Source organism: Vombatus ursinus, unplaced genomic scaffold, assembly GCF_900497805.2.
Source record: "Vombatus ursinus unplaced genomic scaffold, bare-nosed wombat genome assembly UNPS02014814.1, whole genome shotgun sequence".
Lineage (NCBI taxonomy): Eukaryota > Metazoa > Chordata > Mammalia > Diprotodontia > Vombatidae > Vombatus > Vombatus ursinus.
The window spans coordinates 8,650,697-8,667,632 of record NW_020954592.1 but is presented as its reverse complement, the minus strand read 5'-3'; the positions used below and the strand labels follow the sequence as shown (position 1 = coordinate 8,667,632).

Sequence of the window (16,936 nt, the reverse complement as noted above, 5' to 3'; positions counted from 1 at the left end):
CACACACACACACACACACACACACACACACACACACACACACACACCCTTTGCATTGCCCTAGTAGGGTGATATTCATTCTTTATAGACTTGTAGGCCATGTTTTACCACCATGTAGCAATAATGAAGGAATGGTGGTGTTTTAAAATGTTCCTTTGCTTTCATGGGAAGTTTGGTGTACTTAATGCAACTTTGCAATTTCCCAAAGGCAATCCAGCCCATTCTTCTCTTCCAGCTATGGGCCTAACTTACTATCCATCTCTGCAGTCTACTGTATAGACATGCATACTGTTGGAAAAGCTTTGTAATCTGGGCAATAGGTATCTTTCATTCACTTGGTCTTTTCTATGTGGGTGGTTAAATCAAACTCCTTTGAGTGACCTCTTTCAGGAGACTCTGCTCTTAAGTGTCCTGGGGCCTCCATGCATTCAACACCAAAAGAAGCATCTGGAGGACCTTATCATCTACAGGGATACCTCTTTAGTGCCCTTTCTACCTCCCCTAAGCATCTGGGACTGAGATGTTAGCATCTAAGTGTGGTAGCTTTCCTGCTTTCAATGGGGAAAACTGTTATAATAATTTTTGGAAATTGTTTCCATTTTTCTTCTGTTTATTGTCCTTCCTTTTTTTTTTTTTTTTTGTCCTTAAATACCCTTGGGATGACTTTGCTTATTGGATCTCTTGCAGTGCTTTCTTTAAACTTGTTCTACCCTCCACTACTTTTCTCTGCTTTATGAGAAAATACTGCTCATAATTGTCCATCATACTCCCACAAACAAATTTATATTCTAATCCAGTGTTTTGGCAGCCATCTTCCCTTTGGCAAGAAAGTCAAATGTTTGCTAACTAGGGCACTTTCTGGGTTATTTGGTTTCTCTTTAGCAATTAATTTACATTGCTTAAATTTCTTTTTAAAAGTATTTTAATTGGTGTTATTTCTGTTGTCCATTTCTGACTTTTGATTGTAAATTACATGTTTAAATAGTTCAAGAATGAATTATTTCAACTATGTACTACATCTTTTTCTTATTATTATTCTTTACTAAGTTTGATCTTAGCTCTGACAAGATGATGCTGTAACTATACAGAAACAGCTGATTCAGGGTTAACACCTACATCAGTAACAAGTCTTTTGCTATCTGTTGAAATATAATCTGTTTCAATTTTTGTAATGTTATTTGTGTTTGCCATATTCGGTGTCTTTTGTTTCTTTTCTTGAGGAAAATGTTGGTGACACTGGGAAGCATCTGTGTAATCTATAAGCCTTTGGCTCCTCCTCATCATACCTCTTCCTAAACCATGTTTTGTCATATATTTCTCCCTATCCTCACATTTTCCCACTTTTGCATTAAAGACACCAGGTGTCAGGGAATGTTGATCTAATCTGGAAATTCTTATCAAGTTCTTTGTTGAATTTCTCTAACTCTTCTTCCTTAAGAGTTTATTTGGTACATAAGCTCTGATAATTTTCATGATGGTCTTTTTTCAGATATTTGTCATTAATTCTATAACATATAAGTGACCAAATATTCCATTAAATAATGTTTCTTTTTGTCTTTGAGCTAACTGTAAAACTCACTTTATCAACACATTTCTTTGCCTTTCCAAAGAATACCTCTGAGTATTCTTTCATTTAGCTCCAAACTTTCTCCTTCTGGTTTCATTTATAGCAAGAATGTCAAGATTGATTGATTCAGCTTTTGTAACACCGTGTATTTATTGGTTATTGGACATAGATTTCACATTTAGGCTAGAAATAATCAAACTGAAGTTTATAAAAAATAGCCTAAAATCTGTGATTCTTAGCACTCACTGCCCCCTGTTACCATTGCCCAGCTATTGTCACCATAGAGACAGAAGTGGGTTTCATAGAACTGAGTGTCATTTTGTATTTTTCTCAGTTTCGTGGCAACCTACCAGTGGTAAGCCTCTCCATAGTTGGCTAGGTTAGTCCTTGGAAAACAGACTTAGACTATTACTGTGGCCATACTGAAAGCCTTTCTAACACTGTAGACCCTGCCAGAGCTTAACCTCTGTTGGTACAATCTTAAAGAAGCCAGCCAGTGTCACCTGCACATCACAGTGAGACCTCAGAGTCAGACTGTGGAGTGCACAGGAAGTATGCACAATGTGACTGACCTATGGCTTGTGTCTTATGCCATCAAAGAGCTTCTGAAGGGATTGCCAGTCTTTACTTTTACCTTAAAATGGAATTATATTTATTTGTATGCTTACTTCTTTATTTCCTCTTCATCTTACATGCATCTCATTAACAATATTCTCTTTGTATGCACAGTACTGAGAGAGATATGAATTCTAATGGCAGTTTTCCTATTTTTACTCATAGATTCCCTTACAAAATCTATGTAAATCAGTCACTTAGTATCTTTCCTATTCTGCTATTTTTGTTACTGTCAGTAGTAAAATAAAAAGTATAGATGATATTATTAAACTTTATTTTAATAGTAGATGAATTGAGGGAAAAGTATTTCTAAAACACATTAAATTATTTAACTTTTCATTGGATAATAGTGAAAAATAGGCTTTATCCTTGTTGAAGCCCCTTTAATAATGCCACATATGTTGTGAGAACTCAGCAAATGCTTTTAATGGTCCCTTTTAAATTATGATAAGAATTTAGAATTAAAAGCACATAATTACCTGGGCTGGAATATTTCCAGTATTAGACCTGTTTCAATGAAAATTGAGATCTCAAAATGTTAAATTGTACCTTTCAGTGCATGGCCCTAGATACTAGAACATAGAGCATAGAAGTCAGTGGTCTTAGATTTCATTCCCAGAGCTACTTTAGTTTGCTCTTTTACCTTTGACAATTTTTAGCTTACTTAACCTTTCTTTGCCTGGTCTGAGTTATTGTCACTGCTGTTTTTCTTACTGCTAGTATGATTTTTCTTCTATCAGTTGACCGGTCAAAAACCATATAATAGAGACACCTCTCATGTGCCTGGCACTAGTCTTGGTGCTGGAGATTCAAGTACAAAGAATGAAACAAAGGCTACTCGCAACAGGCTTACCTTCTAATGGGGCAGACTACAAATACACATAAAATATATATGGCTTAAAGATAAAGTGAACAAATGCAAATATATACAGAGCAGTTAAATACAAGGTAATTTGAGAGAGAGTACACTAACAGAGGAGGAGAGGCTCAAGAAGGTTTCCTACAGAAGATGGTGCTTGATCTGAGTCTTAAAGGAAGAGAGGGACTCTCTCTCTCTGAGGCAGAGGCAGAGGCAGAAATAAAGTCCATGATTCCAGGCCTATGGGATGGCCAGTGCAAAGACAGGGACACAGAAGATGAATGTGTGGGGAACAGAGAAGCGACCAATGTGCTGGACTTTAGAGTCCTGGAAGGGAAATGATATCCAGTGAGGTTAGAAAGACAGGTTGGGACCAGGTTGTGATCACCAGGCGATCAGGGATGTGTTAGAACATCTAGAGTTCACAGCAGGGACCAGGACTGGATGTAGAGATCTTGTGAGTCATCTGCATGGAGATGATACTGAAATCAATGAGAGAGAAAAGGGCAAATTAATAATAAAATTCATCTGGAGACACAAAAGATCTAGAATATCAAGGGAAATAATGAAAAGAGGCAGGGATGAAGGAAGAATAGTACTTCTGGGCCTCAGATTATAGGACAAAGTAGCAGTCATCAAAACCATTTAAAATATTTAATACTGATTTAAAAATAGAGAAGTAGATCAGTGGAACAGACTAGAGAAGGGAGAATCAGAAAATAAGCCAGTGTTCAATAAATCAGAAAACGTTGCTTAGGAAAAGAACTACAAATTAGATTTTCAAAAACTTCTGGGAAAACTGGAAGGCAGTGTAGCAGAACATAGGCTTACACCAACACCTAATGCCATATTCCACAATATATTCTAAATGGACTTCTAAGTTTAATATATACCCTAGAAAATTAAAAGAAAAGCAGCTAATCTGTCTTTCAAAGCTGAGGCTGGGATGTATAGCCTTAACCAAATAAGGATTAGAGACAACTATAAAAGCTTCTACAAAACCAAAATTAGTACATTCACAATACAAAGTGAAACACTTGAGTAGGGGTGAAAATCTTTCTATCAGATTTCTCTGATTCGGTATCCAAAGTATATAAATAATCAAAATATATATATGTCTGTATGTGTATAATTGCTGCAATCAAAAGTCATTCTCCAGTACATAAGTGGTCAAATAATATAAACAAACTTCTCAAAAGAAAAATTGCAAATTATTATTTGGAGAATGCTCCAAATCACTAATAATAAAAGAAATGCAAATCAGAATAATCATAGGCTTTACCTCACATCCAACTTGACAGAGATGACAAAAGATGGGAAGAGTCAATGTTGGAGGGCTTATGGGAAGATTGCATTGTTGGTAGAGCTGTGAATCGGCACAAAAATGTCCATACCCTTTGACCCAGAGATTCCACTGCTTGGGAGGCCATTGATAAGAAGAAAGTCCTTACATACACTAGGATATTTATAACAGCACTTTATGTGATAGCAAAAATTTGGAAACAAAGTGAAATCCCACTGATTAGGGAGTGTCTAAACAAATTGTGGTGTTTGATCATAATGGAATATTACAGGGGGCAGCTAGGTGGTGCAGTAGATAGAGCACTGCCCCTGAAGTTAGGAGGAACTGAGTTCAAATGTGGCCTCAGACCAAACACTTAACGCTTACTAGCTGTGTGATCCTGGGCAAGTCACTTAACCCGGATTGCCTAAAAAGAAAATGGAAAAAAAAAGAAATATTACAGAGGGATACATGAAAAAATGAATATGAACTGATCAAGTAAGCAGAGCCAAGAAAACAATATACACAGTGACTACATCAATGTAAATGGAAAAGAACAGCTACAAAATAATCAACTGTAAATGTTGCAGAATTACAGAGAACAAGCGTATCATGACACGTCCCCACCTTGCCACTCTGCAAAGGCGGGAAGTCCATGATGTGGGACATTGCACATGTTTTCAGACTTGCAGTGTATTAATTTGTTCTGTTGACTTTTTTTCCTCAAAAAATACTATTTGTTGTATGGGATAGTTCTTGAGGAGGGGAGGCATACTGGGGAACATCTTGGTGATATAAAAAAAAAACAAGTTACCAGTAATTTATTTTAAAAAACAAAAAGGATCATTGGTAACTTTGGACAAAGTAGTTTCAGTTGAATGTTGAGACTGGGAGCTAGATTGCAAAGGGTTGGAGGAGTTAATTGAGAGAACAGGAAGGGGCAGCGAATATCAACTTCTTTGTCAAGGATTTTGGCTGAGAAAAGTTTTGAGTTCTTTCTGTTTGTTGAGAGATTTGGGTATGTTTGAAGGCAGTAGGGAAGGAGCCATTTGATAGTGAGAGGTTGAAAATTCAAAAAGAGTCAAGGGATGATTGGGGATGCAGTCTGCTAAAGAAGCCAGGAGGGAATGGGATCAAGGCCACAGACAGCGCCAAGAAGTGTTGGCCTTGGCAAGAAGAAAGGCCATCTTTTTGGCACAGACTGAGGGAAAAGATGCTTGCCCTGAAATTCAGACACAGTAAGTTGCCCTCTGCCCTAAGCCCTTTCCATTGGATTGGATGGCTCCTTCCAGAACCTCCATTTAAGGAGTGTTGCCAGGTGAGCCATGGCTTATTCCTCTCCATACTGCATTCAGGACTCCCTCCACCATGCCCCTGTGCTGGGTACCTTCGTTTCTCCCCTTCCCCTTTTCATCTTCCTTTTATATATTGTCTTGCTTGTTAGAATGGGAGCTCCTTGAGAACAGAGACTGCCTTTCTTTTTGCTTGTATTTCTATTTCTAGAGCTTAGCACAGTGTCCAGTACATAGCACTTAATAAATGCAACTGACTGCCTGAGAGTGGAAAATGATGACAAGGAGTTTTGAGATGAAGAAGGAAAAAAGGGAGTTCACATTGAAAAGCCTCAATTTTCTCAGTCAAGAAAGACTGGGGCGGGGGGGAGGGGAGGGGTATGGGAGGTTTGAGGAAAGAAGAGAGGGTTTAGAATCACTTCTGTGGGGAGCGAGTTAGAAAATCAATTAGTTAAGCCATAGTGAGGGCCAAGAGAAGGTTGGATGACATGAATTTTTAATGTTACCAGTCCGTATGGTTGATTTTGAGGTTTCCTTCAGCCATGTTAAGCAGCTCATGGGTAGCTAGTAGCAGCTCTGGCAGCTCTAGGTGAGTGGTGCAGTGGGTGGAGCTCTAGGCCAAGAGTCACCAAGGCTCAAGTTTAAATCCAGCCTCAGACAGTTTACTAGTCTTGGGACCGTAGACAATTAAACCTCTGCCAGTTTAGCACCTACCTCCCAGGGTTATCATGAGGATCAAATGAGATAATATTTGTAAAGCACTTAGCACATGGCATAGTAAATGCTATATAAATGCGAGCTATTATAACAATAATAATTATTATTATGAATAAGAAGAGAGAAGGCAGATGGTGGGAATATCGTGCATGATTTTTTGTTCAACGATATAGGGTTTTTTCCCTCATGTGATCTTATTTTACATTTTCTGAACTTAGACCTCACCAAACATGAATTTTTTCAATAAACAAAGAACAGAGAATAGGACTATATCTGAAACTAGGAATTTAAACAACATAGATTTCCTTGGAAGCTTTTCACCAAGGTATTACATTGGTGTAAGATACAAAATCAAGCAGGCTTCTAAAGCTTTACTTGTTGGAGTGATCAGGGGGGAAGTTTGTTAAGTTTTTATTTTTCTCGGGTGTTTTCAAGGCTCATTTCAGAGCAATTTGATTTTACTCCGTGCTGTTTTCCCATGAGTTTTTCACTCTTACCGTCATCGCAGCACCTTGATAAGTGTGTAATGAGCTTCATAAATAAGTAGATAATGAGCCACATCATGCATCAGAATCTAATGAGCACATCATCTCAGCTTGCCCAGATGGGCATTAGAAACACATTCATCTTGATTTCAAAACCAAGATATGGAACATTAGTGTCACTGAAGCATGACTAGTGAGTTGTCAGCCAGATCATTCACCATGCCTTGCATGTTTGTTTACTTAGAAAGACAACAACAGCTGGAGGCGGAACACCAGGATGTTTATGTTGAAGCAGACCATGACCTGCACCCAACCACAGGTCGCTCTGTGCAGCCACCCTCGGAGAGGCCAGGGGAAAGGCGAATGGTAGAAATGAAGAAATTGTATGGGGAGAGTGCTGCCAAGATCCAGGCCATGGAGACGGCCATGCAGCTCACTTTTGACAAGAACTGTGATAAAAAACAGCCTAAGTACTGGCCTGTTATTCCTCTGAAGCTATGAGCCACACGAAGCCCCTTACTGGAAACAAACACCCAGCGGAACCTCAAGGTACACATTGTTCTAAGAACAGAGAATGCAGGGGTTACACCTCCTCTTCCCTTCCTCTTTCTATTTTGGTGCATCTTTCCCAACTTTATATCTTTTCCAGCTTCCAAGAAAAGAAATTTATCTCTTGAAACTTTGATCTATTTTGGTCCACTCACCCAAATGCAAGAAGAAATTTAGCATATATTGAGTATCTCTTTATGGTATAAAGTGATAACTCCGCCATCGTATTTTCTTTAATTCTTAAAAATTCCATTGTATCAGTATATTTAAGATGTTCCAAACTAAACTGTTGTACTGTTGTGGATTGTAAACATTTTTGTTGTGCAACATATAAAGATTATAAATTTCAAAGTAATGTGTTACCATTTTAAACACATTTTATTATATTTGCATACCTAATTTTATTTTTCTATATCTCAAAAGTTTTTGTTTCAGTTGGATAACATGAATTGACAAAAAAATTTTCAAGATTAAAGAATACTTGTTGGAACACATAGTTCCTCTTCTTTAATTATGAAATGTTTATTATAAAATGAGGCACACTAATAGTAGATTCTAACCTCTCATTGCAAATTTCACATTAGACATTGAAGTCTTATTTGCGTTACAGTGTGGGTAGTGTTTGTCTTTAATTTGGTATACTGCAAAATCTGTGCTCTTAAAATTAAGGTATAATGTCAATGATGCTGCTTCAGGCTCTGGAGTTCTTATTTATTCTGATGTACTTGAGATAAAGCCTTTACTTACATAATTTTTATATTGTAAATTTGGGTAAATTTTATATTGAACATCCAAAATGTTCACAAGAGCTGTGTATTTGCAACCTATATGGACAGATAGGAGATGCTGATCATAGATTTGGACGATCTTGATAAAATAAAAACCTTCTTTACATGGAAAGTAATCATTATTGTGTGTTAAAGTGTTCTTACTTTTTTTTAATTTATTTTTTAAAATGATTATTAGTTCTACTTCATTAAGTTTCTCTCAGGAATTCCTAGGTTTCCTCTTTTTACATTATTTTCTTCCATCTTTAATCAGAAGGCAATTAAAGAAGTTCCCTAATTTGTCTTGGCCTGTTTCTTCGTCAGAAAAGTAAGGATTGGCAATAAATGCCTTCTAACATTCCTTCTACCCCTAGAGGTCTTGTAAATTACTATTGGCTTGATGCCTTTGTCAAGCAAGACATAGTTGTAATACTAGCTCTGGATCAGGTCATTTAATCACCAGATCTGATTTATGTAATTACTGCTTAATCATTCCTGAAGCACCTGAATTTTATACTTTCAAAATTTGTAGTAAAGTACATGGTACTTTCTGAACTTGAGTGCCTAACCTATATTTTTCATAATGGAATTGACTTAGTGCCATACAAAGCAAAGATTTTTCTAGAGCAAAGGAATGAAATTCCACTTTTCGGAACTGTAGAAGTCCACAAAATGATGTACAAGTCCATTTGTAAAAGCTATCTACCTCTTAAATAAATTGTTACTGTTTGTTGCCTTTATGGACCTGTGCTGACCTCAGAAGATTAGCACATCAATCAAATGGTGGTGAAAAGACTCACTATTGGCATGTTTCTCCCTAAGAACACTTAACATTTCAGCACTTGCCCTGAGACAAACCTTCATCAATTTCAAATTTCATTACTTGGTGTTTCAATTTGTACTTGGACACTCAAAACAAAATTCAGAATTCACTTTCCCGTAAGTTAAAATATGACCAAAAGGTTATCAGACATATTTTTATCCTCCTCATGCCAGGATTTTTTTAAAAGAAAAATGATGTTTATGTAAACATGATATAAATATTCCATGCCTAAAATTTGCAGTGTTCTTTCCACTTGAGAGTCCAGATGATGCCCTGACCCAAGAATTACCATCCCCGTGATTTAAATAGTCCTTTAAAAATATAGCCATACATACTACTTTATAAGAGGATATTTTCTGCTTTTTTCTCCTTATCAGTTAAGCGCAATGCATCATGTCGTCAGGTAGTACACAGTGAGTCAAATAACATCTGTATTCTTTATCATTCTCCATAAAATAAATCATACTCAAGGAAATCATTAGTCTAGACCAGTATCTCCTTGTAAATTTGACCCACATCATCTCTACAGTTCTTATTTATTACCTTTTCTTAAATCTGTAAAAGCTTGAGTGGAAGCTTTGAGCATTAATCAGCCTGCTTCTGCAATGATGAAAAATGTTGTTCCTGTAAGCTGCTATAACCAGGTGAACCTTTTGTGCCTTAACAGAGTTTTTAAAAGGATTTCTTTGTCCCCCAAAAGCTTCTAGGGGATCAACTAATGTGGGAAAAGCCTATGACTCATTCATCAGAGGTGCCTCTCCCAAACCATACTGGAAATTCCCCACAATTGAATTAATAAAGATGACAATTTGTTTTAAATGTTCTTGAATTATACAGTAGAATATTTGTGAAGTTTATATCTATTTCTGTTTCTCCTTAAAAAGGGCTAAGGGGCCTAAGCTTGATTTTCCAATGTAAGATTTTTTTAAAGCCTCTAGCCTCCCTGAGTATTCCAAAACAATGCTGAAAACACCACATCATAATGAAGGCACTGAAGCATAGATTACCTGCCCAGGGGTTAGATTTCTCTCTGATTAAGAGCATCATGAATTTACTAATTTTCTGCTAGTCCATGTGTTAGTACTTAGTTAAAACAGATCGATTTTAATAAGGAAGGTTATTCCATTCATTTGGAGTTTTCTCTACATTTGTTTTTATACTTTTTCTGCTACAGCACAATTGTAACTGATTCCCTTTTTGTTTACATGGTTCTGGATAGCTTATTTCCTTTCTTTGTCTGAGTCATAGAATCTTAAGAATTGAAAGGGACCATAAAAATTGTATGGTCTTCCCACCCAATATATAAAATAGAAATGGAGGCCACCAATCTGTACATAAGGATCCCTGTGAGGCTCATATTGGCTTAGTTTTAAAATGTAATGTTATCTGTTTTATTGTATTTGTATTTATGTTGTTAAAATGTTTCCCAATTACATTTTAATCTGGTTTGGGCCACATTTGGGAGTGTCGCAAACCACCTGGGCCATTTGACTCCTCTGCTTTAGAGCATGCTGGTTCTATTGGAATACCCCCAAATGATAAAGAGATTGTAAGCTATTGAAACAGCCCACTCCGTTTTTGAACAGAATCCAGGAGTTTCCTTTCTCCCCTCTGAAACTATGCAAAATAGATCTCATCTTTCATCTATGTATCACTCTTCCAGATATTTGAAAACAATTTTCATTCCTCCTTCTCCAGGATAAATATCTAAAATCTTCAGATTAAACATAGTTAATTCTTCCCAACTGTTCCTTGTAATGGCATTATCCGGAGACCTGTCATTCTAATCACCCACCTCTGAACAGGTGCTCCAGTTTTCTTGTCAGGAAACTGGAAATAAAGCTAAAACCTGTTGCTGCTTTGTTTACATGTGTGCTGAGCAATGCTATTAAATGTACATTTCAGATTCTATGATTATTTTAAAACTTAGCTGTACCACATTCTCACTCAGGTAAGGGGTTCTAAATACTTCAGCATTATAGTCTTATACCACGCAAACTTGAAAATATGACCAAAAGGCTATCAGATATATTTTTTTACTTATGCCAGAATTTTTTTAAAAAAGGAAAGTGATGTTTATCAAAACATGATCTAAATATTTCATGCAATATTTTAACTAACAAGTAGCTATAAATTTCTCTGTGCAGACCTAGGGTTTAGGCATGAACAGAATGATTTATTTCACTATAATTCTTGGCATCCACTTTCATTCTTAGCTCTAACCAGAGCCAGAGGCTTTTCACTCAGAAGCAGAAAACTTTGGATCCACAGAAAGAGCCGTGTCCATTCTGCAAGTATCTAAGGCTCTCATCTTCTGGTTCCAACTGAAATAACAAGCCAGGATCTTACAAAACACCTCAAAGTTGAGTCTGTAAGAAATTTAGAACCTTGGAGGCAACCTGGTGCAGAAAATGGACTTGGTAAGGAGCATGAGTCAGGAACAAGTAACAATGAGTGGGCAGAGAATTGAATGGTTGTAGTCAGAGATGCCCTGGCCTAGCAAACATTGGACTTCCTGTTTAGAGTGAGAAACTTTATCAAATGCTTTCTTCTGGACCAGTTATGTTTTTCAGTTTTCTTTTTATTCAATTGCAGTTGAACTTTAGGTATATTAGATTTATGTAACTGAAAAGTATGCTTATGATCTGTTATATGTAGAGGCTAGAGATATGAGGGGCTAGAGGTATAAGGTTTGTGTATATGTAAGTGTATGTGTGTGTGTGAATGTGTGTTTTATATATATATATATTATATATTACACACACACATATATATGTAATTAAAGGCACTGAGTCTAGAGATGTAATAGATCCTGATTGCAGGGCAAATATGGATCACATCAAAAATATTACTTCCTGAGCCTTGAAATGAGGACTTAAAAAAAAGGGGAACTCTGCATCTTTCCAAAACATTTGGTTATTAGTAATCATTTATCTCATCTGTGGTCTTCCTGCATGAGAATGTAAGTTCCTTAAGCCATCCTCAGGAACATCCACTCTTTCAAGGGCATATAAACAGTGAGCCCACTAGCATAACTTGTCTTTAGCATTCGAAAGTGTCACTGGCCTATTTTATTGGTAATATGCTAGCATTATTAATAAAATGATGAATTACTCAGGAAAAAAGAATGTTACTGCCTAATAGGTTGGAAAACTAGAATGTGGAAGAAAAATTCAGAAAGGGAGATAGGAGAACACCTAGGACTAGGCCCTTTTTCTCATCCTATCAATATCCAAATGTCAAGGAGCAACTGTTTTCCTTTCGAGAATAGATCTGAAAAGATACAGGAACCCTAACCTATATCTACCTTATCCTTCTCTGGTATAGCAAATCAAAGAGGTGAGACTTCCCCTCCCCATTTATAACTGGAAGACATGATGGAGATGTGAGAATGCTAAGGTAGAGGGTCCAAGAAGTGTGGAGAAGACAATATAAAAACAGAGATAGGAAGGTATCAGAGTGTCTCCTGTTCATGGTTCAGCCATTTCAGTTATGTCCAACTCTTCATGGCTCCATTTGGGATTTTCTTGGCAAAGATCCTGGCATGGTTTGCCATTTCCTTCTCCAGTTCATTTTACAGATGAGAAAACTGAGGCAGACAGGGTTAAATGACTTGCCCAGGGTCACATAGGGTCTCTGAGGCCAGATTTTAATTCAGGAAGATGAGTCTTCCTGACACCAGGCTGTGTCACACACACATACATGTAAATCTATATATGTATGTATAATAGACTTTTACAGATAATATATATGTGTGTGTATAGATATAGCAATAATATAACTTGAACCTTTGTAAGTGAGGAGCTCACAGAACTCTAGGCCAGAATTTTTTTGTATGAGTTTAACCAAGAAAATATTTGTCTTTATTCTCCCCAGTGCTCCTTCCAATATACCACACTACTTTTAATCTTTGGGAGATGCAGAAGAGCTTGTACTCTAGTCTCGGAATCAAAAGAACTGACTTCAGGAACTACTACCTGTGTCATCCTAGACAACAAGACACAACCTCCCGGCCTCAGTTTCCTCATCTGTAAAATAGAGATGATAATGCTTATACTAGCCACCTGACCAGACTGTTATGTAGAAAGCACTTTATAAAAGCTATGTATGAGTATTATTACTTGATGCTTAGTAATCGCATGAAATTCATCTGCACGAGTTAGAGGCTGAACTATAAATACAATAGCTAAAAGTTTTAAGTGAGATTATAAATGATAGCTTTAATGTGTTAATGAAGGAAACTAGGGTATCTAGAGGAGCACTTCCCTAAGCTTCTGAGGCTGATGTCAAGAAGGATAACACTGTCATTTGGTACGTACCCCTGTCAGAATGCCCAACTGGAAGGACTGTGCATTTAGCCTACAGTGGAGACTATTTTGTTATTTTTTTTTTTGTTGACAAGACCATACATATCAAATTTCATCTTTTAACTTTGCAATAAGGATCCACATCAGATAACATTTTGAAGATATTTCCAGCTCTTTCCAAACTTCCCGATGAGTAACATGAAGACTTCTTCTCTGAATGGAGTTTTTGGTCATCTAAATAAATCTGTCAACGTACTGTTTTTCTGCTGCATTTTCCTAAGGAAACATTACACATTCTTGTTTCTGTAATTTCTTTGGGATTGATTTCATTTGTATTTTCATTTAATTGGAGTAAATTTGGCATGCAAATGAAAGAATGAATGAAAAGACATTTATTACAAGCTTGCTGTTTGCCAGGTTCTGTGCCAAACTAAACACTGGAGATACAAGTTCATTCAGATAGACCTGAGTGGCAGGGATTTCCCCTTTAGTATGTTCATGGACTTTTAACTCAGTAGCCAATTAAGAGGCCTCATGGCTATCAGAAAGAAGTCAGAAGATATTTGTGCTTGCTCTGAAGGGGGTGCCAGATGGGAAAGGCCCCTGCATCATGCTTCTTCAAAGGATGCAACATAAGTAATACTGCTCATCAAAGCTCATTTCCTGGAATGTCTGGCAGAGCAAACATGCAGAAACCACAGACCAAGGAAAAAGAGGTTATTTAAACTATGATTGAAATGGTTCCTTACCATCTCATAAGATAACTATGTAAGAAAACTAAGTGGAAAATGAATAAAAAATGTTTACAAAGAATTTCTTACAAGTTAAGAAATTTTCTTTCTTAGTAATTACTATCTGAATACAGCATTTGTCTTAGTATCTCCCTTGCAGGGTTCATGTGAGAATCAAATGAGATAATATTTGTAAAGCACTTAGTACAGTGCCTAGGACATTTTGAGTTGTTTCAGTCATGTCCAACTCTCCATGATCCCATTTTGGGGGGTTTTTTTGGCAAAAATACTGGAATGGTTTGCCATTTCCTTCTCTAGCTCATTTTACAGGTGAGGAAAGTGAGGCAAGCAGGATTAAGTGACTTACCCAGGGTCACACAGCTAGTAAGTATTTAAGGCCAGATTTGAGCTCATGTTTTCCTGACTCCAGGTCTGGGGTTCTATCCTCAGTGTCACCTAGCTGTCCCACCTGGCACATAGTAGGTGCTATATAAATGTTTATTATCCTCCCTTTCACATCCCTAGATTCCATTTCTATATATTGTACCAAAAAACTATTTTGTTATAATAATAGCTAACATTTATATGGCTCTTACTATGTGCCAATCATTGCTAAGTGCTTTACAATTATTATCTCCTTTGATCCTCCCAGCAAACCTGGGAGGTAGTTGCTGTTATAGTCTACATTTTACAGGTAAGGAAATTGAGGCAAACAGAGGTTAAATGACTTGTCCAGAGTCATACAGTAAGTGTCTGAGGCTGAATTTGAACTCAGGTCTTCCTGACTCCAGGTTCAACACTTTTTTTTGTTTGTTTTTGTTTTTTGGTGAGGCAGTTGGGGTTAAGTGATTTGCCCAGAGTCACACAGCTAGTGAGTATTATGTTGTCTGAGGCCGAATTTGAACTCAGGTCCTCCTGACTCCAGGGCCGGTGCTCTATCCACTGCGCCATCTAGCTGCCCCCCCAGGCTTAACACTTGTAAGTGACAGATCCCAAGATTGTGAACCCGGGTACCTGAAAGGATAATGGTGCCGTGGCAGAAATAGAGAAGTTAAGAAGATGGTAGGTTTTGGAAGCAAGATAATGATGAATAGATTAAGTTTGAGATTGCCTTTGGGACATCCAGCAGACATGGTCAGCAGGCAGAGAAAAATTAAGGCTGGAAATCTGGATTTGGGGATTTTCTGCATGATGGCTGAACTCATGGAATTTAATGAGATTAAGAAAGTATAGAAATAAAAAAGAAAGAGGCCCCAAGATAAAATGCTAGACTACACCCACATGGGAGACATAGATAAATACACAGATGATGATCTAGCAAAAGAGACTAAGTGGTGATGAGGCAGGAGAAGAACCAGGAGAATGGTATGTGCTTTGGTGTCAGAGTTCACTTATCCAAACACCGTGACTTCCCGATGCTGAAAAAAGCTCATTCCCCTGCTTATGATTTAGTGAAATGTATATCTAGCTTTGCAGACCTTGCACAGAAACAAAATCATGTTGTTGTTGTTTCTAGGGTGCCAATGTCAGAAGTAAAAGGCGCTGGAGAAGGAAGAACTATGGAGAGAAGGACTGAGTCTGACCCTTGACAGGGAGGATTAAAAGTTCCTTAGACTGAAAGGCTCGAAAACTGGATCGGGTTCTATTCATTATGGATTGAAGTTTCTGAGTATTTATGAATATATGCAAAAGGAAACATCAGCCATTTTTAGATAAATTAAACAGAAATTTGGAAACAATGCAATACAAATAAAGCTTATGGCAAGTTGGATTTTACATTTTATGACTGTGATCCAAATACTGCCAGAGGAACTAAGTTACTTGTTTGACCTTGGGGCAGGTCACTTAAGATCTTCAGGCCTTGGTTACCCCATCTGAAAAGTGAGGAGAGAATGGAGTAGATGACCTATGATGCCCCTTCCAGCTCAAACTCCATGGTGACACTTCACAGTTTTCTGAATTAACCCTATTCCATAGTAATGAGGGGGGAGGAGAGAGACAAAGAGGAGAGAGATTGAGAGCAAGGAAGAAGGAAGAGGAGAGAGAGAGGGAAAGGGGGGAAGGGGAGGGAAAGGGAAGGGGAGAGGAAGAGAGGCAGGAGGGAAGGGAGAAGGAGAGAATAGAGCATTTATTAAGCACTTACACAGATACTACTTACATGCCAGGCACTATACTAAATACTGGGAATACAAATTCAAGGAAAATGAAAGACATTCCCTGACCTCAAGGAGCTTAGATTCTAATGGGGGTGGGAGGGAGGAGCAGGGAGGAAACAGTGCATAAAAGGAGACTGAAAAGCCAGGAGTGGGAGGAAGGTACTGAGGAGCAACATAGAGAAATAGTCCAGGGCATCATGGGCTTGCCTGAGTTCAAACAAAGCGTGATGCCCGGTGTTGGTGTTTCCTCAAATGGAGCTCCTGGGAGGACTCAACTAATAGACAAAGAGGTAATAAGGATTGTTGTGCTGCCAGTGTGAGAAGGATACTTCTGGACCAAAGGTGGAAAGCAGTAAAACATTCTAGAATCAGAGCCAACCTGATACGTGGAACTCATAGGATTTGGGGCAATTCTTTGAAAAGGGCATCTTCTAAAAAAAACAAAACAAAACAAAAATCTCATCCACCAACTTGAAATGACCAGCATTAAAACTTCACTTGAGTGGATAAATGTATTGTGTCTAGGAACTCCTCAGTAAAGTGAAAATATCAGCCAGTAGCAATAGCTTAAATTTGTTTATCAGATAGTTGGAGTTACCTAGCAAGGTTCTTAACAAATGGGAGAGATGACAGTAAGTTTTGATAGAGAGAGGTGAAGGGTGATAGATCCAAAGGATGGGATGGAAGCAAGTCTAGATGGATGTTCTCAGGGAACCAAGGGCACCATGAGAACACTCAGTACCTAGAATCGATAAGGTTCTGTGACTTCAGGCATGAATGAATGAT

At 37.6% G+C, this 16,936-nt stretch overlaps 1 protein-coding gene across 3 annotated transcripts in view; it reads left to right on the top strand.

Moving 5' to 3' along the window:
* The window catches only part of GEMIN8 (gem nuclear organelle associated protein 8), a 39,464-nt gene extending 23,935 nt beyond the window's left edge, over positions 1-15,529 (top strand). Inside the window, exons 4-5 of one of the 3 annotated variants that reach the window (XM_027835368.1) lie at positions 7,062-7,366; positions 15,511-15,529. In XM_027835368.1, the coding sequence (XP_027691169.1) occupies positions 7,062-7,318 (257 nt within the window). In that variant the 3' untranslated portion in view covers positions 7,319-7,366; positions 15,511-15,529. Of the gene's footprint in view, positions 1-7,061; positions 8,271-12,832; positions 13,313-15,510 lie in introns of those variants that run through there. The other 2 variants (XM_027835367.1, XM_027835366.1) reach the window with 2 other exon arrangements.
* Positions 15,530-16,936: the final 1,407 nt, after the last annotated feature.